A 25255-nucleotide genomic window follows, 5' to 3' on the forward strand; every position below is an offset into this window, starting at 1 on the left:
GTCCTGGTGAGAAATGTGAGAAGTGTGTCTGCAAACAAATAATAAATCCCAGGGACTGGATGGGGAGTTTGCAGAAAGAACAGCAGTCTGAGGGGGCGGTGGTGGGAATGGTGGGTTAAAAAGGAGTCTTGTCCACTGGCCAGTTTCCCCCTGACTCAGGGAGAAGCAGTCGTGTGCGCCACAGGCAGGAGTGAAGTGGAAAAGGAAGCAGCCAACCAAGAGAACACTGCCTGCAATCAGGACAACTCCCGGAAGTGGCCATGACACAAGGAGCAGGTTTTAAAGGTCTGCCCCAAACCATCTCTCGACTTCCCATTCCCACTTCCTTTTTCTCCCTCCCCACTTCCACTTGGTGGGAGAGGGCCCAAAGCTTCATTAGCAAGCGGGAGGAGGAGGAGAAACACCAGAGCAAGAGAGGAGAGGCGGACCACCCGGCCGGCCGCCAGCCCTAGCTGGGGAGGGCAGAAGTGGCAGCAGGGTGGTCAGTTCGCACTTTGGACGGACACATGCAGTCCTGAATTCAGACTGCCGGTGGCTTACGACACCCATGAAACTGACCTGACAGTGTGACCAGAGAAGGCATGAGGTGCCTCTGTTTTCATCCAGGGGCAAAAGGAGAACTACCCCCGCACTGAGCAACTCTGAAGGCACAGTTGCTCTCATAATTCTATCCCATGTGGCCCGTGTGCTCAACTTACTGGCAGACACCAGAGCGTCAGGAATGGCCCCGTCTCAGTCTGACCAAGATGTGTGGTGGGCGGGGTTTTAACAAGCGCTCTGGCACCCGTGTGCGTGCAATGTGACCCAAATCACAGAGGGGATTTGGGGGCACAGAAGGTTACAGGGTTTTAATAGGTAGCTGTTAAAATATCTTTCTTTTTTTTTTTAACGAAGATATATGGGATCTGTTTTTACTTCTGCTGGTCCTTCTTTCATCCCAGCGTCTTTCCTCAAACCCAAGCCCTGAATTGCCTCCTATGTACAAATCCCACAGAATCTCTGGGTCCACAGACTATTCTGAGAGTATCACCTGGAAATTTTCACCTGGGGGTCCCCAGGTTCTGGAAGTCTCTAAGGAATACCCCCAAAATACTAGGTATGAAATCAGAACTTCCACAAAATACCGTCCAATGCTACAGAGCTTTAGATCTGCTAGGCTGGCTGACTTGCTCATGCCTAATGCAACTTCAAGGTGGGTGACTGAGAATCTCAAAAGAGAGAAAGTTGTCTTCATTCATGAAAACTGTCTGAAGCCTCCATTCAGTTCAGTCCACAACACACACAATGGTAGCATCTACTCAGTTCTGCTTAGACAAAACTTTTCCCTCTCCAACACGATGAGAAAAGTTTGCACCTTTTAAAAACAAACCTTTGGCTCCATCTGTGCCTTTAAAGTTGCTCAGTGGGTGGGGGGCAGTTCTTTTTCTGCCCCTGGATGAAAACAGAGGCACCTCATGCCTTCTCTGGTCACACTGTCAGGTCAGTTTCATGGGTGTCGTAAGCCACCGACAGTCTGAATTCAGGACTGCATGTGTCCGTCCAAAGTGCCAACTGACCACTTTGCTGCCACTTCTGCCCTCCCCAGCTAGGGCTGGCGGCCGGCTGGGTGGTCCGCCTCTCCTCTCTCGCTCTGGTGTTTCTCCTCCTCCTCCAGCTTTCTTGCAGGGTATGAGTAAGGTTTTATAAACTTCTAATGAGTTATAGAATTTTAAATATTCCCAGAAATGTTCAAATGATGTCCTCAAGTCATGCCTCGATGTGTTCAAGAAGGATGAAGAAGCACAGGTTGACAACAAATCCTGGAACGGGATGCAAGGTCTGAGCTGGTAGGTGGGAGGTGGGAGGTGGGAGGTAAGCCTTTGGAAAGTTCTGCTTGCTTCTCTGATTCAGGAATAGTGCATGCTTCTGGCAGTATTTCCTTCAAATGTGATATAGAAAAATTTCCAAGTTACTCACGTAGAAGAACAGGTAAGCATTCTTCACTAGACCTCTGGCAAAGTTAAAGAACCAGTTCTCTCCTTTTCTGGTGCAACATCAGTGGAGATGCTGCTGCCCAGGCCCCGACATCTCAGCAGCATGAGACCTACTGTCCCTTTCCCATCTTCTACTGACAGGCTGGCCCTCCTCCCATTTATTTTTCTCTCCAGCTGCTGAAGGAAAAAACTCTTCATTGCAGATTCTGCAAATGTCATTTGGGCTTTAGCCCAGTATTCCTGGCTGGCCATCCATGGCTGATGTGCAGAAAGGCCTTTCACTGGTTGAAGGTCTGCCCTGGATGGACACTGGCTCCAAGTGAGGGCAGTCATGGGGTGAAGCTGAGCCCAAGGTCTCTCCTACAGGGGTGGCTGGGAGTGGGGTTGGGAGCAGTGCTGGGCCCTCTGGCTGGAGGTTCCTCTGGCTGCTTGTTTCCACTTTCACACAAAGGTGGGTTACAGAAGAGGCTGGTGACAGAAATGCTTGGGAAGTTTTATAATGCAGAGTGTTCATCTCCCTGCTTGAGGCTCCCACATCTTATTTAGGATTGAGCCTTACTTTCATCAATCACATGCCCACCATTCTTTTTTTTTGAAACAATCAGACTTGAGAACTGGTAGGAATACAAGGAATAACTCTAATAGCAGCCAGTTACTGAACACCCACCAATGTGGGCACTGTGCTGGGTGGGCATCTCATACATGGTAACTCAGTTATTTCTTAAAACAGCCTATGCTGCAGATATCAGACGGCCTCATTTTTTTTAAGATTTTTTTTTTTCATTTGAGAGAGAGAATGAGCAGGGGGAAGGAGAGGGAGAAGCAGACTCCCCATTGAGCAGGTAGTCCCACTCGGGCTCAATCCCAGGACCCTGGGATCATGACCTGAGCTGAAGGTAGATGCTTAACTGATTGAGCCACCCAGGAGCCCCACGGATAGCTTAATTTAATATCCAAGGAAGTGGGGGCTTAAGAGAGGTTAAGAAATTCTCCTACAGCTGCACAGCAGGAGTATTGAGGTGCAGTTTCATGCATATGGTCACATAAGTCTTGAACTGAATGGTGTAAAACAAATAGGTCAAGAAAAGTATTTTCCCAAGCTCCCATCTCTGAGCAGCCACAGACGTAAGGCTGATGGCCATCTTCATGCTCAGCTAAAGGACTGCACATGACTGAGCTTCCCTGGGTGTCCTCAATTAGAACAGAAGAGATGCCTCTACCCACTCTTTCTCCTTTCTCCAGGCAGGGCATGTCTCTTTCCTGGTGGCACCTGGAAGCCTCCTCTCTCCCCCAGTCCAAACCAAAGCTTTGGGGGCTCGGCTCCACTGAGCAGCACCTCCCTTTCCTCTGTCTCTAGTGGCTCTTACTCGATGCCAAGAAACACTTGCAGGGGTTTCCAGGAAGATAACAAAAGCCCCTACCCCCTCCAGGTCTCTGCCAGCTCTACTCTTGCTCTGTCGTTCCTTCAGAGCTAATCTTTTTTTTTTTTTACATAAATTCTCTTACAGCACAACATACATATAGTAAAGTGCCCAAGTGAGTATAAGGTTCAATAGGTTTTTTGTTGTTTTTTTTTAAGTGAACTTACCTGTGCAACCAGTACCAGGTCAAGACAGAACATCATCAATAATCCAGGGCACCATTATCCTGGAAGGCAACCGTTAGTCTGACTTCTAAAACTGTAGACTAGTTGATTATGTGTGTAACTTTATATCAAAGAAATCACGCAATCTTTTGTGCCTGGTTTCTTTCACTCTACATACAGTGAGGCAGAATGTTCTATTGAGGTATACCATTCCACTGCTGATGGGCACTGGTGTTGTCTCCGGATTCTGACTATCCACACCGCAAGGTCATGAACGTTCTGGAGCAGGCCTTTTGGTGACAGGGCCAAGCTTCGTGAAGGAACTGTCCACACCTGTTGAAGTGACATCCTCACCTCCCATTCACTCCTCATTCCACTGCAGTCGGCTTCTGTGTCCAGCCTCCACTCCACGACTAGCCTTTGCCAGGAGCACCAGCCAGTGTTTCAGCAGCGGCAGCGTCCTACGGGGGTGGCTCAGCCACCAGACAATGCTGACAGATTCTATTCTCCTCTAGCATCTCTGGCCGCATCTGCTCAGCCTCCATTTGAAACTCCGGCCCCCATCACTCCGCTCCGGCCAGGGCTTCCAGGCCCTGTCCCCACACTGCTATCCCCTCACTCAACTCTCCCTCAAAGCGACAGTTTCCTTCTTGCAGCCCACCCTCCGCACATACTGCTCTCCCTGTTGAGAATGCCCTTCCTCCTATTCTCCCCCAGCTACCGATCTTTCAGGACTCCGCTCAGATGCGCTTCCTCTGGGCATCTGTCTGTCCTGCTCCTCCCACCTCCCGGTGGCGTAGTGCTCCAGGCACGTTGGGATGCGGACCCTTGCGGCGGTGACCACACTGTACCAAACTACTAGGTGACGTGAGTTGTGAGCCCATGAAAACAGGGCTCTGGCTTACCCATCCCTGTGACCTCAGCCCCCAGCACTAGGTCTGATGCATAGGGGATGCTCCATAAATGAGCTGAATGAGTCAATCTACATAAAGTAGAAAAAGAATGCTAAAAACATATCGATTAAGAAGGATATGTTTTAGGGGGCGCCTGGGTGGCTCAGTCGGTTAAGCAACTGCCTTCGGCTCAGGTCATGATCCCGGGGTCCTGGGATCGAGCCCCACATCGGGCTCCCTGCTCTGCGGGAAGCCTGCTTCTCCCTCTCCCACTCCCCCTGCTTGTGTTCCCTCTCTCGCTGTCTCTCTCTCTCTCTGTCAAATGAATAAATAAAACCTTTTTAAAAAATTATTAAAAAGAAAAAAGAAGGGTGTGTTTTAAAAGACCACTATATTTTCTTCTCTGGGAAGAGAGGGTGCATGTCCTCATAGGATACGTCTTAATTATCATTCATGGGGCCCAACTTCCCAAACTGGACCATGTTACACCCACAAATTATCTTTTCTCGGGGAGAGGGGTGTCAGATTCTAGTCCAGCTAACAGTCATTTTATGAACTACAAACAACCAACCCACATACCCAGCCAGGAGCCATCCCTGAGCACAGACGAATCCCAAGCTCTCACCTCCTCCAGGGCCTTCTTGGCCTGACTATGGGCTCCAAAGCACTGGCTTAGTCTAGGAATTTCCACAGATGTTTCCATCATATACCAAGAAGAAAATCTTCCCAGAATGATTCCACCAGAATCACGAACCAAATGTCAGGTTTAGATCATATTTTCCATCTTTCCCCACGGGAAGAACAGTGTGGCTCTTGATGAAGCTGTGAGCCAGGACGCTTACTATGGAAGGGAAGCTGGGCCGCTGGGCCGCTGGGTCCAGGGCTGTGAGGCTGAGGACACGCATTGCTGATGTGGTTGACAACAGGGCTACCAGGGGCATAGCAGGCTCAGGTGAAGGCCAAGGAAATCCAAGCACAGCCAGGCAGGGTGATGAGAGGTGTGCTCGATTGTCCAGCTCTGCCCCTGGCACCAGCAACAGCTCTATAGAGTGGGAGGCTTGGGCACTAAATCACCACGTGTTGGCCAGGCTCTGCACATCCCACTGCCACCACACAGAGCCTGGGCAGGACAGCTTAGCTTTCAGTTCTGACTTCATGGCCTGGAAAAGCACTAGACATGAGGCCTGTCCTCTCCAACCAGGTGACAGCCCATTTCTGCACTGTGACATTCTTTTCCAGAAACGGGGGCAACATCAAGTGACTCAGGAAAAGCCCAGGGGCATGCTCAAAGGGCAAGAGTCTAAACCTAAAGACCACAGTAGTAACGTGCTCCCCAGCCCAGGCTGGAGAGACAGGTCACCAAAAGTTTATGTCATGAAACTCATGACGAAGAACAATATAAACCTGAAGGGCATTTTTGAATTCTGGGTTGAATCTAGATGTCAGCTCCTGGAGAGCAAATGCTATATTCTTTCTTCTCTGACAAAAATTAGCAACGTGGTAGAAACCCTCAAACCCACTGAGTTAATGGCAAAAATCCATCTCGATCCAACGAAGCCACGTTTATTGTGATCCACGCTCATGGAGAGTCCTGCTTATGGGGCCGGTCAGACTCGGAGGTTACGTCTGTGGAAAGCGTCGGAAGACCCGGATTCACTGCCTACCCCACCAAGAGCTACCATCAAGGCAGGCCAGTTCTCAATCTGGAAAAAGAAGGCTGGAAACTCCTTGCCCATTCGGGGAAAAACACAAGTGACTTCCCAAGTCCATAGATGAGATGGAGCAGCAAAGGGGAAGAGCCCTGGGCTGGGGGTCGCGGGAGCAGGGCCCAAGTCCTATACCTCCACTTGCTGGTGATGTCCACCCGGCCAGCCCCCACACCTGCTGGCCTCACAGGCCATGCTGGGGCCCCAGCAGCTCAGTGACTGCGTCAACAGGGCACTGCAGACTGTGACGTGCTGTGCCCGTGACCATGCTCCTCATGTGCGTCCTGACCCCCGCCCCCAGGCAGCCTGCCTTGGCTGTCCCTGCTAAAGCGGCTGTGTACACTTCTCTGTCAGCACCAGGCATGGGGGGCGTCACTTCTGCTTGTCCTTGTACCCACAGCACACCAGCCCCACCCCGCAGAGCCTTTGCACCGCCTTTTCACACTCCGTCCCCTCTCCTCTTTGGCACTTTAAACAGCCCCCATCCCCGGTGAGAAGCTGGGCAGAGTGATGGCGGCAAGTTTATGTGACTGGCTCGTAGCCCCCCAGGAAGTGGTGGAAGTGGGACTCAAATAGAGGCTCTCAGACACCAAACCTCATACCTCTTCCCCCGTCCCCGACACAAAGGCCACGCAGGGGCAGGAAGCAGAGAGGTGAGAGCTGCTTCTCGGGGAGGGATGATGTGACTCAGCTACCCGGCCCTCCTCTGGCCCCAGTGCCATGGAATGGCGAGCCCCCACCCTGCACCTCCCAGGCCACACTGTCCATCCACGTCCAGCCACCTGGGCTGCCTCCTGCTGGGCACTGGGAGCGGCAGGAGGGGCCCATCGTCTGGAGCCAGGCACAGGACAAGGCTCAGCCCGTGCCACGCAGGGCACCAGAGCCCCCTGCATCCACCACACCAAGGCCGCCAGGGAAGCTTGCCGGTGGCCCTGGCTGGTGATCTGGGCACCTCTGCTCACCTGTTGTGCCGCTTGTGAAACACACAATGGAGAGGTCGCTGGGCTTCGGGGGCTGCAGAGTTGAGAAGAGGTGTGAGTTAAAGGGACCCAGTGTGGCCAGCCAGGGCCCAATACCCCCAGGCCCCTCTACCAGCCGGCCCTTCTGTGCACCCCCACCTGCCACGTGTGGGGCCGTGCGCATGCCCTGCCTGCTGCAGCCAGAAAGGCGGGCTGGCACGTCCCTAGGAGAGGGGAAGAAAGGCTGAGGAAACTTAATGGGGGCTTGGACATCCATCTGTCCCACTAACCTCTCACCTGCGTCTGCTGCCTCCCTAACTTGAACCTGAGTTCAGTTCTAGATGGAATTGGGCTGCAGTGGCCACATCTAGGCCTCGTGGATGTGATCCAGTGCCATCCTTCCTTCCCACTTTCTCCCAAATGTCTGGGGTTAGGCTTGGGTGCAGAATGTGTGGCCCAGGAACTGAGTTTCCCACAGTGTCACCAAGACTGTTCTGCATCAGGCCCTTGCCCCTGACACAGGGCACAGAGTCCTGGGGTCACCGGGAAGATCCGAGTACGTCTGCTCGTACGCAGAGGAGGTGACACGAGTTCAGACTGAGGGACAAGCCAGACCTCTCCAGACGAACAGAGAGTGGGCTCTGGAAGAGGCACAAGAGGCAAGCGCATGCCAGGGGGTCGGAGAACAGTGCTCTAAGGCTGGCGCATTGGGTGCGGGAGGTGGGCAACTCCCAGAGCCACCCATGCAGGGCCAGCCCCTGTTATGAGAATGCTCACACAGGGGCCGGCAAGAAGAGGGGGCGGGGCTGAGCTGGAGGGAGGGCTGTAAGCAAGAGGCCGTGTAAGCAAGCTTAAAGCCCCACAGGGCCCTCCCAGGGCCAGTGACCGTCACTGGTGACTCAACCCCAGGCGGTACCACTTGGGGGTGACACGCAGAAAAAAATCACAAAGCGAAAATGAACAAAGACAGCGCTCAGCCTGTCTTTAGAGTTCACTACCGTCAAAGAAAAACACAAGCCGTTCCAAAGAAAGGTTCCTGGAGAACTAAGAGTAGCCAGGATTGGCTGCCCTTTTTTCCTCCCTCCTCCAACACCTGACTCCTGTTTCAGGTCGCTCACTAGACCCTCACCCACACAAGTCCTGGCGCCCTGAGCGGGCATTTCCCAAGCTGCCCACGGTAGCTGCTTATCAGCACAGGGGTGCTGCTCTGACCTCCTATCAAGCCCCTGGGAGGGGTCTGTGAGGGTCAGACCTGCACAGCATCTTGCTCAATAAAGACCTACTGGCAGATGAGCTTACCACAGGAGCCTGATGATTCTGTTGGCCACACTCCTGGAAGAGAAAAATACTATTTTTAAATGCTCAAAAGTTCTTATCAGTCAAAACAAGTGAAGAAACAAAAAATCAAAACACTCAGCTTAGTATGTCTTGCTCTTGTGCGGAGTCTAGAGTTCAGGATTCCCCATCCAGACGTAGCCCATGTGGAGAAACCACGGGAGCGCCCTCTCCTCAAATACACACCTAGGCCTGGGCCACCGCACACATTACAGACAAGGGGCCTGAGGCCCAGGAAAGGCGAGGCACTATGCACATGCGCAGTGGGGGAGACAGCTCAAGGTGCCCATCCGGACAGATGTTCAGGACAGAGGGGCTAGGTAGCCAGGACTTCCAGATAAAGGGTCAGGGCTGGAGGGGCAGATGGGGGTTGCCAGTGTAAATGTGGCCCCAAGAGCCATGGAAGGGTACAAGTGCACAGGAATTACAAGTATAGTTCAGAACAGGCAGGCACACAGGAGGACAAAGGGGAGAGCCCAGAGGCCTACGTCCAGGAAGGTACAGTGGGGGTCAGCTGCTACTGAGCAGGGCGTGAGGCCCTGGAGGCCAGGATGGCCTGTGTCACTCCAGCAGGCCATAAGCTGTCACCAAAGCAACACATCCGGGAAGGTCACACACAGAAAAACTTGTTCTGCTGGCCGCTGGGAGTCTCGGACACATTGAAAGAACCCCTCAAAGACTCTGGACCTCCTGTCTCTAGTCCTCAGGGTCAGACAGGCTGGAGAACAGGCAGCCCCAGAGGCTATGTGAGTAACTCTGGGGCAGGCTGGTACCACCATCCACCTGTCGGTGCCTATGTCAATAACTGTGCCAGCCAACGGAGCCTGTCGCCTAGGGGATGCCTGTGGGCACCGACCCCCCACCCACCGCCAGCGCTTGCGAAGCCTGCCCTGTTTCAACCCTGACATAGCCTGATGACCGAAGATATCCACCCCAGGGCATGCGAGGGGCAGATAACCAGTGGCTCGCCTCACCTCCACAGCCTGCATGGACTTAATGACCACTCCGCACTCCTGCCCTCTGTCTTTCAGAGCTTCCTCGAATGGTTCCATGAGGATGATGAGCTTGAGCCCTGGAGTCTCCTTCCTTTCCACGTGTTCCAGCAGAAGCACGGCCTTCTGAGGTTTGTCCACGACCACGGTGCTGATGTCGGCTGAAGGGAAAGTCAGGCTGTGTGCGCACGGGCTGTGACCGTGGGTACATGTGCCAGGCAGCAGAGCCCCATGGGCCGTGTGTGCCCGAGCACGGGTGTGAGTAAATGCACTAAGACAGGCCACGCAGGCCCTGTGTTGTACAGAGAGGAAACCGCAGGGAGCTCTGGAAAAGCGGAGCACAAAAGGCCAGTCTCCTAGGGCGGCTTCTACGCATTCCTTTGCTCCAGGCTCAGGTTCCCTAATCTCAGCGCTGCTGGAGATACTTGCCACCCCCGCCCCTGCCCCTGGCCATCTGCCCCAAGCTGGACTAAGCCTCAGGGAGCTGGAAGTCTGTGTGGGGGCTGGTGCAGAGGCTCCTTCATGATAGCCAGGCCCTGTGGAAGGTGCCTTTAGGTGAAGTCTAACTGGGGAAGGCCAACTCAAGGGCCAAAGTGGAGAATGTTCTTCGAGAATGGAGGCAAAGTGCTTTTTAGTGTCAGACAATCAGTATAATCTGAGAGGCAGGGATCTGGAGGGCTGGATGCCAGTGGCAAGAGGGGGATGTGGTTGGCTCACCTGTCCTGATGATGTAGCGGATAGCCCCAGGGCCCAGGGTGTCATAGAGCGGGACCACCACCATAGAATACGTGTAGCAGGCAAGCTCTGCGATGATCCACTGTGGAGACACACAGGTCTAGGGTTGGGGGAGCACAGAGCAGGTCGGAGGGCAATACGGCTCTTCTGCCCAGGCAAGCAGGGGACTTGTTCTGGGTCCTACTGAGAAGGTTCTGTTCTGGCCCTCTCCATGTGGCAAGGCATCCACAAAGCTAACCCGTTGTGACTGCTTACCCACAGCCTTCTAGATCATGCATGCCCCAGGGAATTCCGAGACTCCGAACAGTCCCAAGCCTACTTCAAGGGCTTGCACGGCCTTCTTCCCTGGGTCCTTCTTCCCGCATGGCTCAGGGAACAGCAGTCTGTGGGGCTGGCTGTTGTGGACGGAGCTTGGCTGGAATGTCCACTCCTGATTAGGGGCAAAGCCAAGGGACTGGGGGGTGGCATGGACCAAGTATATCCATTTTTCCTCTTGTCCCAGGCCCTACAAACAGTGGGATCGGGGCTATGTATGATACCCAAGCTCCTACGCCACCGATACCTCTAAAACCATTGAAGGCAGATGCTTACCTCTGGCCGATTTTGTGCAAAAACGCCAATGAACTGATCTGTACTTGGTTTACAATTGTGTTGGAGAAGTCCAGACCCTAGAAATTCAGCTCTGTCGGCCACCTGCACACAGACATGGGGAAGTAATGGAAAGCAAGGACTTTCAGCAGGGAGGGAGATCCCCAGGTGGAGATTCCTACAGGTCTGAGACCTTCCCAAGTCCCTACCCAGGTTGGCTGGAAACCCTGTGAGGTAGCTGTCAGGAGTCTGGCAAACAGGCCAAGCAAGGAAACAATGACCCTCTGACACCTTGCAGGGTACCCATGAGCCCCCCCAATGCCAGGTCTACATGGGTTGACAGGGTGGGGCCTGTCCTCGGTCACTTACCTCCTGGTAGGACAGCCACTGATAAGGTTGCTTCGGCTTCCTGAAGCCAAGACAGGGTCCATTCCCTGCAGGGAGATAAGCAGGCCTTGTGCCAGGGAGGGTGGTAGTGTGGGCTGTCACCTGCACCTGCCCATCAGACACTTGAATGGACATCCCAGGCCATGGGGTGGTTGGTCCAGGAATCAGGTGAACTGCCCTTTAGCTCCCTGTCTAACTTGCAGAAGCCCAAGAAGGCCTAAAGTACACAAGCATAATGTGTCTTCAGGGATCAGGGAGGCCCAGGATCAGGGAATGACACAGTGCCAGTTCCCACCATGACCTGTGTGATGCAGCCCCAGGAGGACACAGAGACCTGGCCATGGGGGCAGAGGTGGAAAGTTGCCTCTGTAGGACTATTTCCTTTTGCCCCCTACCCTGGCCCACCCAGACATCTCAGAGGCCCAGGTTCTGAACCATGCCAGCCAGTGGCCTGGCAGTATGAGGCTTATCAGGGGCTGCCTGTGGGAGATATAAAGTACGGGCTAAGAGCCAGCTTAAGGTCGGGCAGTCCTAAGTGCTAGAACAAAGCTGAGGTCAGCCCTTCGGCCACACACTGCAGCTACTTCTCCGACTGGGTGGGAGAAGGGCCAAGAGTGGCTTTTTCCCTCTGAACCTGGGTACCACTCCCCTCCCAGCCCCCTGACACCTGGGTTGTCCCTCCCCACCTTTGCACCTGCTCACTCCCTGCCACAGCTCCTGCACACCCCTACGCCCCCTCTCACCTGAGATGCTGAGCCCACGGCAGAACACCTGGTACATGGTCCTGGCATCATCGTAGTAGTGGGTGAGCAACTGAGGGCCGTCGCCGATCACAGATCGCCGGGCCCCGCCACTGTCCTACGAGCCAAGCACAGGCCAGGGAAGCTGGCTGAGGCAGGCAGAGGCATCAGAAGAGGGCACCAGGACACACCAGGCGGTACGGAGCGTGGACGCACACCAGGACCACATAGGTGGGACTGTGACATGCTCTGTATGCATTCACACACGGGGCCTAGACAGAACACCCAGACGGCACACACATGACCTCTACACTTGACCTGTATGCCCCCACACTCAAACACAGTTGGCTCACGCACACAGGCCCAGTACACTGGTCTCCCATACGTACACACGGTACCCACAAAACGTCCAGAATTCCAGTTACGATTCATATACAGCTATGGTGCACTCGTACAATGGAATGGGGAGTGCTGGCTGGCGTCCGGCTACCCTCTGGCATCGGGACGGCCCTCATCATCATCTGCTGCTGCTGTGCCCCTAGGTTAAGAATCATTTGGGTGCCAACCATCATTCACATAATAGTGTGAACTAGTTTGTGTACTGGCCGAAGGTACCTGTCCAGGAACACTCCTGCCCAGGCTGCTCAATCCTTCTACAGCACAAATTGGCCCTGCATCTCTTTCTCTACTAAAAACCCAAAGTAAATCCATGCTGCCCACCATGGGGCTTTGTCCTTACTGGCCTCTCCAAGCGAGTTGTGATTATAGGCTTACCAAAACAGTCTCTTACTTTCTCTGTGTCATCCTACCAAATCCTTACCACAACCTTAGGAAGTGGGCACTCTTTTTATTACCCACTTGGCAGTTGAGGACGCTGAGGCTCAGAGAGTTAAGAAACTGCCAAGGACCATATAGCTAGTAAGAGGCGTGGCCAGCCCTTCAGGGCTGCCAGTCACCAAAGGCCATTCTGGTCACCACTCTGCTAGTCCAGGGGTACCCCGCTCCACCATCCAGCTACCCCATGTGAATCACTATTTCCCAAAGCCACCAAGTGCAAGAACACATACCCACACCTTTTCACACATCATGCCTTCTGCGGGAAAAGTGCCCTGAAGACCCCTGTCCTATCTAGACCTGCATCTTCTCCTACCACACAAAATTGTACCATGCTCATGATTGCCGAATGCACCCTCAAGAGCAAAAAAGCAAGACGCTGAACTGTGTATGCAGCAGGATAGCATTTAAAAAGAGGGGCAGGGGCATTCAGGGGGTTAAGCATCCAACTCTTGATTTGGGCTCAGGCTGTAATCTCGTGGTTGTGAGGTAAAGCCCCCCTGCCCCCAGGCTCCGTGCTCAGCACAGCGTGCTCAAAATTCTCCCTATCTGCCCCTCCCCCTCCTCTCTCACTCTCTCTTTCTAAAATAAATAAATAAAATCTTCAAAGGAAAAAAAAAAGAGGGGCAGGTAACTATCCATTCGCTCATGGACAGTTCTCTGGGGAGAACTCGCAGGCAAGGGGAAGAAGGTAGAAGCTCTTCAGTCTGCGACCTTTTTCTCTTTGGAAGGGTGAATATGTTATCTATTCAAAATGAATAAAGTTTAAGAAAAAGACAATTTTTTAAAAGGCAAAATAAATTTCACAAGCTTAAGAAAGAAAGAAATCTCACTAGTCCTTTTAGATTGAGCCTGGAATACCCTTGTCCAGGCTGGGCCACTGCCCTTGCTCCCCTTGGTGGCCCTCCCGTGAGCCCATGTGCTCTGGGAAGACAGGGCCATGAGGTGGGCTCAGCTCTGAGTTCCAGCTCCAGACCAGGGCTGGGCACAGGGAGACAAGAGGAAAGTTACCTGGCGGCCCCTTGAGAACCTTAGGCTTTCTACTGAAGCACTAGCGAGCCAAAGCTTCCCACCCAAGAAGCAGACAAACTAGAGATCCGGTGCAAGGCCACGGATCAGTTCCTGGGAAAGGCAGAGAAGTATCGTGTAGGAGACCCTGTTCAAGGCCCCGGGGAGGCTTACTGGCTCACTGCCAGGGGAAAACGAGATTCTCTGCACCATTTTGGGTCAAATCAGCTGCAAGTTTGCCTTCTGCCTTCAAGATGCCTCTGCCCACTCCTTGCCGCCAGCTGTGGCACTCTGCTCACCTCCACTTCTTCCGACTGCATCAGGAGGTTGCATGGTGGTTGTAGGGCCTTTGGCCGGTGAGTGAACCAGTAGGCGAGGATGGCGGCCAGCGCACCCACACTCACGAGGGTGGTGGCTGAGAGGCTGCGGAAAAACTGGCCCAAGTCACTCAGCTCAGGCAGCCGCAGCAACCTCAGGATCTCCTGTGTCTGCATCTTCTCCAGAAGTGAGAGAATGAACTCTGCAGGAAACAAGAGGTGGGTGAGAGAGGAGAGCTGATGGCAGGCCAGGGAGGCGTCCCGGGTCTGTCCTTCCATCTGTCTTGGATCACAAGCGACACAGTGACCTTGGCCAGGCCCTGGCCAAATACACTGTAGGGTGGGCCCTGGGCTAGCTGGGGCACATGGTCGCCTGGTGCAACACAGCACATCCCAGAAGCTGGCTTCCTAGAAAGGCCTTTCTAGGTGACAGGCCGGAACCCTGAGGAGTCACCCCTGAGAGTCAGACATCCAGCCCAGTTCTCCTGAGAACCGTATGTGCAGGCCCTGGGCCATGACTGACAGAGGCTTCTGTATCTTCCGGAGGCCAGTGCATGGTCTGACAGCTCCGGAGTAAAGCCTCCTGAGCCCCAGGGTCTGGGTGCACCCCCTCTCCCGTGTGCTCATACCATTGTGCTTCTCTTTGCTCCTGCAGTAAGGAGAGCACAGTGGCCGGAATGAGTGGGGTGATGCAGGCTCCTCCCACCCCATTCCAAAGCTCCCAGCCCCAGGCCCTGACCCTGAGGGAGACAGAAGGCAAGGGGAGCAGAGCCCACAGACACATCCTGACAGACACCTCTGGCCCTCATGACATAGGGGCATCAATCTATCTGGCAAGGGTCCAGTGAGTGACTCAGCAGGGTTCCCCCAGGTCCACATCCTGATCCGCCACAGGCCCTCCTTGAAGGAAAGTTGGAGCCAAAGTCTTGCCAGGGCCAGAGGTGATGCTGGGGCCAGCTTTCTGAGGAAGAGCAGCATTACCAAGAGCAGCTGGGGTGGGGTCAAGGCATCGATCCCTGGCCCCAGACCGCTGACCACTGTGCGCACTGCCCCTGACCAAGCACCGAGAGGGACAGGTGGCCCCACCATTAACTGGGCCCCTTAACTGGACATCCCATCCACTAATGTCCAGAGCGAATGGAAGTGGCCTAGGGAGCACGTGTTAAACTGGTGGGAAGGGAAAGGAACCAAGGCCCAGAGAGAAAGGGCTCAGCAGGGTGCATTTCTTGTGATACCACATATGGCGGGCAGGGTGCCATGCTTGCCTACCCCAGCCCAAAAGGACACAGTAAGCCTACCAGGGGACAGAGAGGATGCCTTGGGGTGGGCAGCGGAAGCGCTTCTGTGGGAAGCGCTAGTGACTAACTTTGGTTCAAAGAGAACAGGTCCCAAGAGCTACCACATCCTCCTGATGGCTAAGTGAACCGTGTTGGCCGGGCAGACATGGCCAGCTGGGCTCAGGGGTCTGCACTTCGCCCAGGACTGAGAGAGAGAGTGAGGATGGACCAAGCATGGATGCTTTTCTCCCTGTTAGGGCCTCCTCGGAGTCACTGCCCAGGAAGATCTGAGGCTAGAAACGCCACACAACACCTACAGGTCTGCCGGTAGAACGAGGGCTGGTTAGGCTCCAGGCACCATCTCACCATCTACAGCTGCTCTCCTACTGGCCGTCTACCTCTGGAAGCATGGCTGTGGTTTCGCTTCTTGGGAAACAACGAGAAACCCAACAGCAGCCACTCTACCGCCACAGGATATGAGCCAAGCAGCAATTGCCTGACCCCTGAGAGAGGAGAGATCTGCTGAAATCCTGACAAATAATATTTGTACTAAACTGTGTCATCACCACACCAGAGATGAGGTCAGTGACGTGCCAGGGCATCGCCAAGAAAGCAGGCAAATCTTGCTTCAAATCCCTTCTCCTTCACTTATAAGCCATACAAGGTTGCACGTAACCCACCTCTGTGGACCTCCCCTTGCCCATCTTTAGAATGCTCAGTCCAGGCAGGTCCGAGCACCGGTCAGAGGTGGCTAGGCCCCGGGAGCTGATGCTCTGTGCAAGGCACAACAGGCCTTCTGAGTCCTGGGAACACTTGTGAACCACCCACAGACTCTGGGTGCTGCCTGGGGTGCAGAGAAAGTAAGGCCCCAAGCAGCCTGGTCATTCTCACTGAGTTCCTGAGCCGGAAACCCAGTTTTCCTGGCAGCCTCCTTGAGCTAGATCAGTTTGCAGGCTATCCCACAGGAACAAATCACTCCGGGCATATCGATCACATGAAAGTACTGCACCAGCAGAGAAGAGGCCCAGCTATGGACCCTAGTGAATTCACTGAGGAAAACCACTCTGGGGAAGACCCTGGGCAGGGGATCAGCCAGCTTCCTTGGGACATTTGCTTTTCCCTAAGCTGCAGATGGGGAGACTGTGTCACAGCCATGCCTATCAGATAAGTGACTTAGTCAACATATAGAAAATCCAGATACGCTCCTCAGCTCTTGGGGTGGGCTCCGAGCTCCCAGACGTTTCCTCTAATGGGCTGAACTGAATCAATAGGCTGAGAAGCCTCAGACAAGCCCAAGAGCTCAGCTATGTGGTCCCAAAAATGTCAGAGAGCACCCTGGAAATGTAGCTCCCTACCAACAGTACCCTAGCCCTTGGCAGTTGCTCCTGGATGCTAAGCTGCAGCAGAACATGGGCATTTGCAGCCCCTGCTGCAATGCTGGGGTTTTCACAGAGCACAGCCCAGAATGGCCAAGTGATTCATCTACCCACCCAACCCCCAATCACAGAGCAAACCCTCACATGGTCCCTGCTCCCCTCTGGCTTGGGGCCGGGCCCTGGGACAAGCCAGATGTGGGTCTGCCCTCAGTTCCACGGAGAAGACATATGAAGGAGGAGGCAGGGCCATGCAGCGCGGTCTGGGCCGTGATCAGGCATGGGGAGCCAGAGGAGGTGCTCGACTCAGGTATGGGGAGTCAGGACCGGCTTCTGGCAGGGAGTCGTACTGGTGCTGAGGCAGAAGGACGAAGAGGAAAGGGTGTCCTGAGCAGAGGGAAGCCAACATACAAAGGCTGGAGCTGAGAGAGAGCGGGGAGCACTTAGCCAGCTGAATATTCCACTCAGGAAATGTTGTACAAAGGTCACTGCCACGAGTCTGAGCGGCTGGCCTCCTACATACACGTGCTCTCACAAGTCACCAAAGTAGCACAGTCCCCAGGAGAGGGAAGAACAGAACTTGCCTAAACTTCCTGACTTGCTGGTGTCTGGGAAGCCCTTGCCTAAGGTGGGAGCACACAGACGCTGCCGAAGGTAGCTGCCGTCTACTGGTACACGGGTCGCAAGAGGGGGAGCCAGGATCCAGGCCCCAGACCACAGCCTCCCAAACCCCTACCTCGTGTGGTACCGCCACCCACCCCTGCCGGCACTGGACTGTCCATACCCACACCTCTATGTCCGGGGGTGCTGAACCCACAGACAACTGGCTCCAGCCCTGCTCAGAAGAGCCCAGGCCCAGGCTGCAGGGGCAGGAGGCAGCATGAGGCCACCAGAGCCCGGGAAGTGGCAGCATAGGCTAGTCAGGCCCGTGGCTGGTTCTCCACCGTGCACACACTAGGGGTGCACGCCCTCCCTCTCACCAACTTCTCCTGGCTGGGTCCTTCTTTCTAGGAAGCCCACTTGCCTGGGGCAATGGAAGGTGGTGCAGAAAGGGTCTGCCTACCCACTCCTCCTCAGGCCGGGCCCGCACCCCTGCCTGGTGGGCAGCACCCAGAGCAATCAGTGGTGCACTGTGTCATGCTTCCAGGCTCGCCAACCTTCTCAGACACAGCCAGGGCCACCGCCTGCATCTGCCCCGAAAGTCCCTCCAGACCTGGGAGCCACTGCAGGGCAGAGCTGCAGATTCAGGTCTTATGAGGACACAGGCCTGAGAGTCAACCCATGCCACCAAACCCTTGGCATGGGGGCAGGGTAGAGCCTAAGCCTGCGAGTCCTTACTTCACCGGGCCTAGGCCTACTCCGACCTTCACTCCCTCTCCGTTGGACCAGGGTGGGACTCGGAGGTCCCTGGGGTGCCAGCAATAGCTGCCTCCTCCCATGCCCCACGAGGCTCTCCTGGTGGCAGAAGCATGGGACAGGGGTGGGGGGTGGGCAGTACCCGGGGGAATCAGTGGGGCCCTGTTGCCAAGTGAGCTGCTGTGTTTGTAAATATTCACCAGGAGGGAGGACCCCACCCTCAGCACAAACCGGCCTCCTCTCCCCCAGCATACCCTATGCCTTTTTCTCTTCTGCCACGGAAGAGTTCACGATACCAGCTGGTGGCACAGGCTAGGGGCCTGGGACTCCCCACACCGTACTAGGGCCTCCCCTGATCGGGGCCCCTGGAAGGTAGGTGGTGGAAAGCAGAGCTGTCCAAGCGCAGGAAAGGAGAGAGATGGGAGGAAAGAGACCCTGGTGGGGAGCATGCTGGTGCCACAGTGGCCGAGGGGCAGAGGCAGAGCCCAGGGCACACACAGTCCCTGTGGAGATGGCCCTGAGTCCCATGGCTTGGCTCTAAGGACCCTCTGCTGACCAGCCTCCTAACGCCAGCACTCTAGACCTTTGCAACCTAGCCAGATGGCTCTGTCGGGGCCACCTCCTAAATACCCCTCAAATGTGGCTGCCCCTCTTTACCCCCACAGCTCCTGGCCTGGTCCAGCCACCACCAAGCGCAGTCCAGGCTCACACAGCAGCCTTCTCACAGGCGTCCCTGCTCTGCCTGGTGCTTGCCCTGATACCAAGGTTATTTTCCTGATACACAGACATGACCATGTCATGCTACTACTCAAAAACCTTATCTGGCTCCCTACTACCTTAGGACAAAAGTCCAACTCATCATGCTGGTGCTGAAGGACTCCCTGACCCTCAGATTCTTCCCCTCCTTTAGAATCACCCAGGTTCCCTCTGTATCAGCCTGGAGTGGGGTGGGGGCTCTTGCGAGTTCAGAAATGGTAGGCAAGTGCAGGGCAAGCCGCCAGATCATTAAAGAACATCCTCGACTCCCAGTTAAAAGCTTCAAAAAGAAAATCACAACGTCTCCCAGGGACCGGGATCTCCAGCACACAGGCCAGGGAAAGGGCCCCAAGGCGGGTTCTGGTGCTGCACTGACCTGGTCCAAACCTTGACTCACACTCTTGATAGCAGTTATGACCTTGGACAAGTCACCTGACCCCTGTGGGCCTCTTCTCAAAGAAGGTCATGGACAGAGAATGTGGTGCCGATCACAGAGGAAGTGAAACACTCGGTAGACAGTGGTTAGCGAAAGCAGTTAGTCCATCTCTTGGCCAGCCAGAAGGGCACAGAGGTAACTTGCAAAAGGACATGCACTCACACCCTACCTTTCCAGAGGGCTCCTGGCACTGGGGAGGCGGCTGAACTGGTCCCACTAGTACCAGCCTCCCTTTATAAGGGGTGTGTGGGGCTCAGGGAGAGAGCTTACCACATCTTGAGCAAAGCACAAAAGTGGCGAAGGCCCTGCCCCGAGTCTGCCCTCCTGGGGACAACGGATGGCAACGGCCACCCGCTCTGGGAAGCCGGGTGCTGGCGGCAGCGTTAACAGCGGTGGCAGTGGCTCCCTGGCGGCCGTGGGGGCAGGTCTGGCAGGGACCTGAGCACAGAGCCGCTCTATGAGGAGCTGCCAGCCCCCGCCTCCATCTGCACACTGGGCAGCCCTGGCTCAGATCAGCTTGGAGCGGAGCAACCCGCCTTAACCCCCGCTCTGCCGGGTTGCTGGAGCTCCACCTGCGGCTTCTCCCCCCCCCCGCCCCCACTCTGTCTTCAGTTCTGGACGGAGTTTGCCAAATGGGTTGCTTAAGGACAAAGCCTCTTTACACCTCCATCTGTGACACTGATTAGGGACCAGAGCCTCAGCCAGGGGCTGGGGACCTGCCGGCCACGTGAGTGGCGGAAGTGGTAGGAAGTCACGGGGGGGGGGGGGGGGGGGGGGGATGCCAGATCTCTGGCTGAGCGAGGCATCTGGGGGCCCAGGAGACTCCACCTCCAGCCCCTCTCAGGGTCTCAGGGGCTGCCTCTATTCCCCTCCACCCCAAAAGGTCACAACCTGCCTACTTGGGGAAAGGAAGGAAACTGGGCACAGTCCCAGATAAAACATCTGCTCAAAGATGCTCTGGATGCTCCAGAATAAGGATCAGGGCCAGCAGGTAGAAGATACTGGCTTGTCTACTCTGCAAGACCCCAGGCCAGCACATCAGCCCTTCCTTAATGCCTGCCCTTAGAGATATTGTCATCCCGAAGCCAGAACCCACACCCTGGCCCGGTGGGACCAAAGCTGAGCTCTGAACTCTCTCAGCACCTCTGGCAGACAGACTAGGACCAGGGGTCCCAGGAACTCCCAGGGCCTCACTCCTCCAAAGTCTGTCTCCCTAGGATAAGGGGTGGGGGTGGGGCTCAGGTATGGCCATTTCTTACTCCTACTTCAGTGACCAGCATGTGGCTGTGCACACAGTAGGAAGATGGCCGCTGCTGCTGGAGAGTAAAACGCAAATCCAGGCCATAGTAGTTCGCTGGCCACCCTCCGGGCCCTACCCACACCTGGTGCTTCCAAGTCTGCCAAAGTGGGGCCACTGTCTACCCAAATCCGGCCTACCTCGTCAGCAGGAGGGCTGTCCCACGCCACAGTCCAGGGCTCTGAGCTCCCTCTTAAGGGGTTGTGTGCACAGCCCAGTGAGTCTGGAGCCCACAGGCCTCGCAACACTTTCCCTGAGGCTGAGGCAGCCTCCACTGCTCAGCCCACCACCCCAGGGCAGGCCAGGAGGGGAGCCTCCGGCCTCAGCTGCCCTTTCTGGGAATTTGGCAGGAGCCTATCTGGGCCCCCAGGCCATAGCCTCCTCCAATCTACCCCGAGGAAGCTGTAAAATACACAAATGCCTGAGGACCCTCCTCCTGCTCACAAAGCTCCTACCTCTTCCTTCTTGGCAGGACCCTTACTTTTATCTAGACATCTTCAGAGATGTTTTAAAATAAGACAAAATCTTCCTTTAGTGCTTCTCAGGGCAGCTTTGGGAGCAGGAAATGCAGTGGCCACAACTCAGGTCCTGGCTGATGAAAAACCACACAGGGTGCGGGGGACACGGTGGCTCGGCAGCAGTTCTGTCCCAGGAAGGGTGTGGCCCAGGTGCTAGGCTAAGAAAAGCACAGATGTCACCACCATACCTGTGTGACCCTGACAGGCAGACACGCAAACATAGCAGCCCACCCTTGGCCCACTATCCACCCCATGCTTACAGATATTCACGCTTGGCTCTACCGTGTGCAGCGCGTGCAAGAGGCTGTCTTTCCATCTTCCTCTTGGGTTTTAATTAGCCACAGTGCCACAGATGATTGGTGCAGGGATGGGGCCCAGGGCCTCCCCGACTGGGGAACTGCCAGGTGAGACTGGCCGCACATCCCCTGAGAGGCTGGGACGCAGGTTGCTGGGTTACACAGCGACTCACCTGCCGAGCTTCCCCAAGAAGCCTGCAGAGAGCTGTGAAGGTTTAGTTAAGCCTCTTCAGTGTGGGAAAGCCCACCCCCGGCAGGCCGTGCCTGCCCACTGCGTGGGGCCACCTGTACCAACTGGCCTTGACTCAACCTTGATCATGCCTCCCGTTAGCCATTCAGTCCAGGAAGCGGCCTTCACTGCCCCCTCTCCCTGGGCCCTCCTCCCACCACACCAGCACCTCGAAAGAAGCCCACTCACCCAAAGCCCCGGTCAGGGAACGTGGGCCCACATTCCTGACGGTAACACTGGGAAGCCAGGCTCAAACGACACCTTCAGGAACTTAAAAGATACAAATAACCTTGAGGACAGAGGAGCAAAGAGAAACACAGTGTCTTTCACAAGCTCAGAGATAAGTGTTGTCCTCACCACGAATCAGGCCCAACTGGAATTTCAGTGCCAAGAGGGGCATCAGAGGCTAAGACCGGCGGCAGTCCCTTTGGAACCACTTACAGAACGCAAGAGCCAGGGCTGATGGCGTGGGTGAGCCTCAGCCTCATCGCCCTTCCTCTCACACCAAGCCCACCCCACCCCCCGCCGGGGACAGCGGGCAGAATTCGGGGATGCTGCTGAGGGCCATGGGCACCACAAGAACAGAGGGACACCCCCTGGCCAGGCCCCACTGTGCAGGAAGCCAAATCCTGAGGCTGCAACATGATCCTTTCCCCTCCCAGCCAGTCCGTGTTAGGACTGCCAGTGTCCTGGCCTCAGGAGCCGAGATCCGTTTCCAACACCAGCCCAAACTGAGGACATACTGCGAACCTAACAGGCTCAAGATCAAGGGACTAGAGGCCGCTCCTGGCAAGGCCAGGGTCTCAGAGCTCACTGCAGCGGCCACGGCACAGGACGTGACCTTCTCCAGGAGGGGCCTGCTAAGACATGGTTGTGGTCACAGAGGTGGGGGGAGCAACAGGGGGATTCGCTCGCTGACACCCTGCTCAGGAAAAAATGCACAAAAGACAGAACCCGGGACACATCCTCAGTCAGGGAATGGGAGCAAGGAGGGAATCAGGAGCAGATGGGAAGGAATGTTCTGAGAAGTGGACTGAGGGACAGAAGTGGGTTGGTAAGTCGCAGGAAGAGCCTGTAATATGTTGAGGCTCCCAGGAAAGAGTCTGGTTGCATTGAGGAAAGAGGCAGGAAGCCGAGGCTGGGAGGCCAGCACGTAGCTGCAGAGGAGAAAAGACTGTCAGGGTACTGCCTACATGCCTCATGCCTTCCATGCCACAGCCATGAGCTAACAGAACCCACCAGCTCCGAGTACCCTGGGGTTTGAAGATGCACAAGTGCCCCAGGCAAGCTACGCCCCTAGCTCCCTGCTGACGGGGCCGCTGCTTGCAGCCAGGAGCCACCAAGACTCCCTCCCAACCATTCCAAGGGCCACTGGTTTTGTCACAGAAGAGACAATGAGCAGAGAAGAGAGAGTTTTGCCTTTGGTTAGAGGTAAATTTTCTGGAAAATTGGATAAATAGCTTAATTTCCTGGCTCCCCCATACTTTGACAATGTTCTTCCTCCAAATGCCACAAAAAGTAACAAATTCGAGTTTCACTCAGTTCAGCCGAAGGCTCTGCCTGTCGGGGTGACCCTGCCACCTCCCGAAGCAGTTGTCTCTCACTGCCCCACCCCCGGCTGCCCAGTCCTGTTCTTGGCTAGCAGGGGCCCTTGGCGTCCACAGGGTTAATGCCAGGCTCAAGCAGCCCGGGCCCTCGGCCGGGCAGGGAGCATTGAGACCTCGGGCCTCCTTTTCAAGGCCAGGATGAATGGGGAATATGCAAATGCCCGCCTCCCTGAGGAGTGCAGGGGAGGACCTGCGGCTGTATCTTTCCACTCTGGGCCTGTCACATGAAAGGGTTTGTATTCCTGCTGCTAGCTCCGGCGCCAGACTGGGGCTGTTCTCACCAGAAAACAAAAATCTCTTTCAGACCCAAGCAAAACGAGGCCCTGGATGGCCCGGGGAAGGCTGTTGGACGTTGTTCACACTGACCCACCGAGAGCACCCATCACTTGGATTCTTACTGAACCCACCACCTTTCCAGAGAGAGCCGGAGGCCTCTGGGGCTCCTGAGGAAAGCCCTGTGTCAGGTCAGGGTGGGTGGCACCAAAGAGTGGGACTGGCTCATTCTGAGGCTCCTCTGGTTTTGCCCCTTGCAGAAATAGAAATGGCTGGCTCTGAGGTCACCACCTTTTATCTATGAGGGAACGCTGGTAATTCTCAGGGTGTTGACAGTTAAACACGGGAAGAAAAATGATGGTAAACCAAAGACCTTGCAGTGCACAGGGAGGACTTTTTAAGAATGGAGGCCACAGGCATCCTCAGCGTGCCTCGCCTGGCGTTGCTGGCCCAAGAGCCCTCAAGCTGTGGCTGGGGCTCATGGTAACCCAGACCCCAGTGTGTGAGATCATAAGCTTCTGGGACACTCCAGGGCTTGGATTCCGTCCTCCACACAGAGGCCCCATGACGAGGTCAGACTTCACTTTTGTTCAGACTTCCAGAGGCCAGAAATGCTGCTTTTCCAATACCCCTAAGGGTCACTGGGAGCCGTCCATGACCCACAGTACAAATCTTGTACCCTGTGAAGTAAGGGTGCTACTCAGACTCCCATGAACAAGAGACAGTGACACAGGGAGCCCTCAAACACACACATGATGGCTTAGCCTGAGGAGAAATCTAGAACAAATCCACTTAAGGAACTGATTCAAAACCAGTAGGTCTGGAGGACGCTCTGTAGATTCCCCGCAATCCAAGGGAAACAGGCCTGGTCAGCTTCCCAGCCCAAAGACAATGCCCATCTCGGATGAGCATCCGCTGCTGCTCCCTCCACGGGTCTCCCTTCTAGAGGCTGGGGCCACACGGTACGCCCACGGAGCCAAGAAGCCAGGCATGTCCGTGAGTGTTCATGGAGCCACACTGGGAGGAACAGGATGCAGAGGAAGAGGAGGGAGGAGGGAGGAGGGAGGAGGGAAAGGAGACTTCAGTACAGATGGAAAGGGTGCTTCCCAGGTCATAGCCTTCCCTGATATCTGACCTGGGGCAGGGAGGTCAGGGACATACGTACCCCCATCTCCCACCAGCCCACTGGCCAGCAGGAGGCCCCCCTCCCTTCCTCTCCGGCACTCAGGCAGAGTGAGGATTGTGGAAAGAGACCGCAGGCAGGGAGGGGGGCTGAGTGTGGGAGTTGAGGGTGTCCCCTAGAGAACCACATTCAACCCACCTGCTGGAAGGGACTATCACTGGTAACACTGAAGTCTGCCAGAAGTAAGCAGGGTCCTGGGGCTTAAGGGGTTTCATGCAGACCCCAGCTTCCAAAGTTCGGGGGTCACTGCAGGCCTGGATGGGTCCCAGTGAGTCTCCCTTCTCCATGTCGGTAACTGCCTTCTTGTTATCGGCCTTTGGAGCCTCGCCATCCAGCCTCTGGCCAAATTCCCTGTCCAATCTCATCGGCAGGCCCTTATTCCATCCCTCCGCTCTCTTTGTCCCAGCTCCAACTACCTTGCCCCACCTCTGACTGTCCTTGCTGTGTAGCCTTGCCGTTCAACCTCTGGTTGACCTCACCGTCCCTCCCAGTGACCCTTCTGCCTACTCGACAGGATCTGCAGCCACTTGGTCTATAGGGGCAAGGGTTGCTGGTCAGGAGCGGGACTGGAGATACTTAGCCCCAACAACAATCCACACACC

At 55.4% G+C, this 25255-nt stretch overlaps 1 protein-coding gene across 8 annotated transcripts in view; it reads right to left on the reverse strand.

Annotated features, from left to right (window-relative positions):
* The window catches only part of ACSL6 (acyl-CoA synthetase long chain family member 6), a 57895-nt gene that overhangs the window by 26439 nt on the left and 6201 nt on the right, over window positions 1-25255 (reverse strand). For 2 of the 8 annotated variants that reach the window (XM_025860986.2, XM_025860987.2), the window contains exons 2-9: window positions 14035-14255; window positions 11897-12011; window positions 11136-11200; window positions 10770-10871; window positions 10161-10260; window positions 9426-9604; window positions 8416-8448; window positions 7120-7171 (exon numbers count right to left, since the gene is read on the reverse strand). In XM_025860986.2, the coding sequence (XP_025716771.1) occupies window positions 7120-7171; window positions 8416-8448; window positions 9426-9604; window positions 10161-10260; window positions 10770-10871; window positions 11136-11200; window positions 11897-12011; window positions 14035-14255 (867 nt within the window). Of the gene's footprint in view, window positions 1-7119; window positions 7172-8415; window positions 8449-9425; window positions 9605-10160; window positions 10261-10769; window positions 10872-11135; window positions 11201-11896; window positions 12012-14034; window positions 14272-19419; window positions 19665-21779; window positions 21802-25255 lie in introns of those variants that run through there. The other 6 variants (XM_073878632.1, XM_073878630.1, XM_073878631.1 and 3 more) reach the window with 6 other exon arrangements.

Source organism: Callorhinus ursinus, unplaced genomic scaffold, assembly GCF_003265705.2.
Source record: "Callorhinus ursinus isolate GAN/ISIS: 27379988/994484 unplaced genomic scaffold, GSC_fseal_2.0 scaffold30, whole genome shotgun sequence".
Lineage (NCBI taxonomy): Eukaryota > Metazoa > Chordata > Mammalia > Carnivora > Otariidae > Callorhinus > Callorhinus ursinus.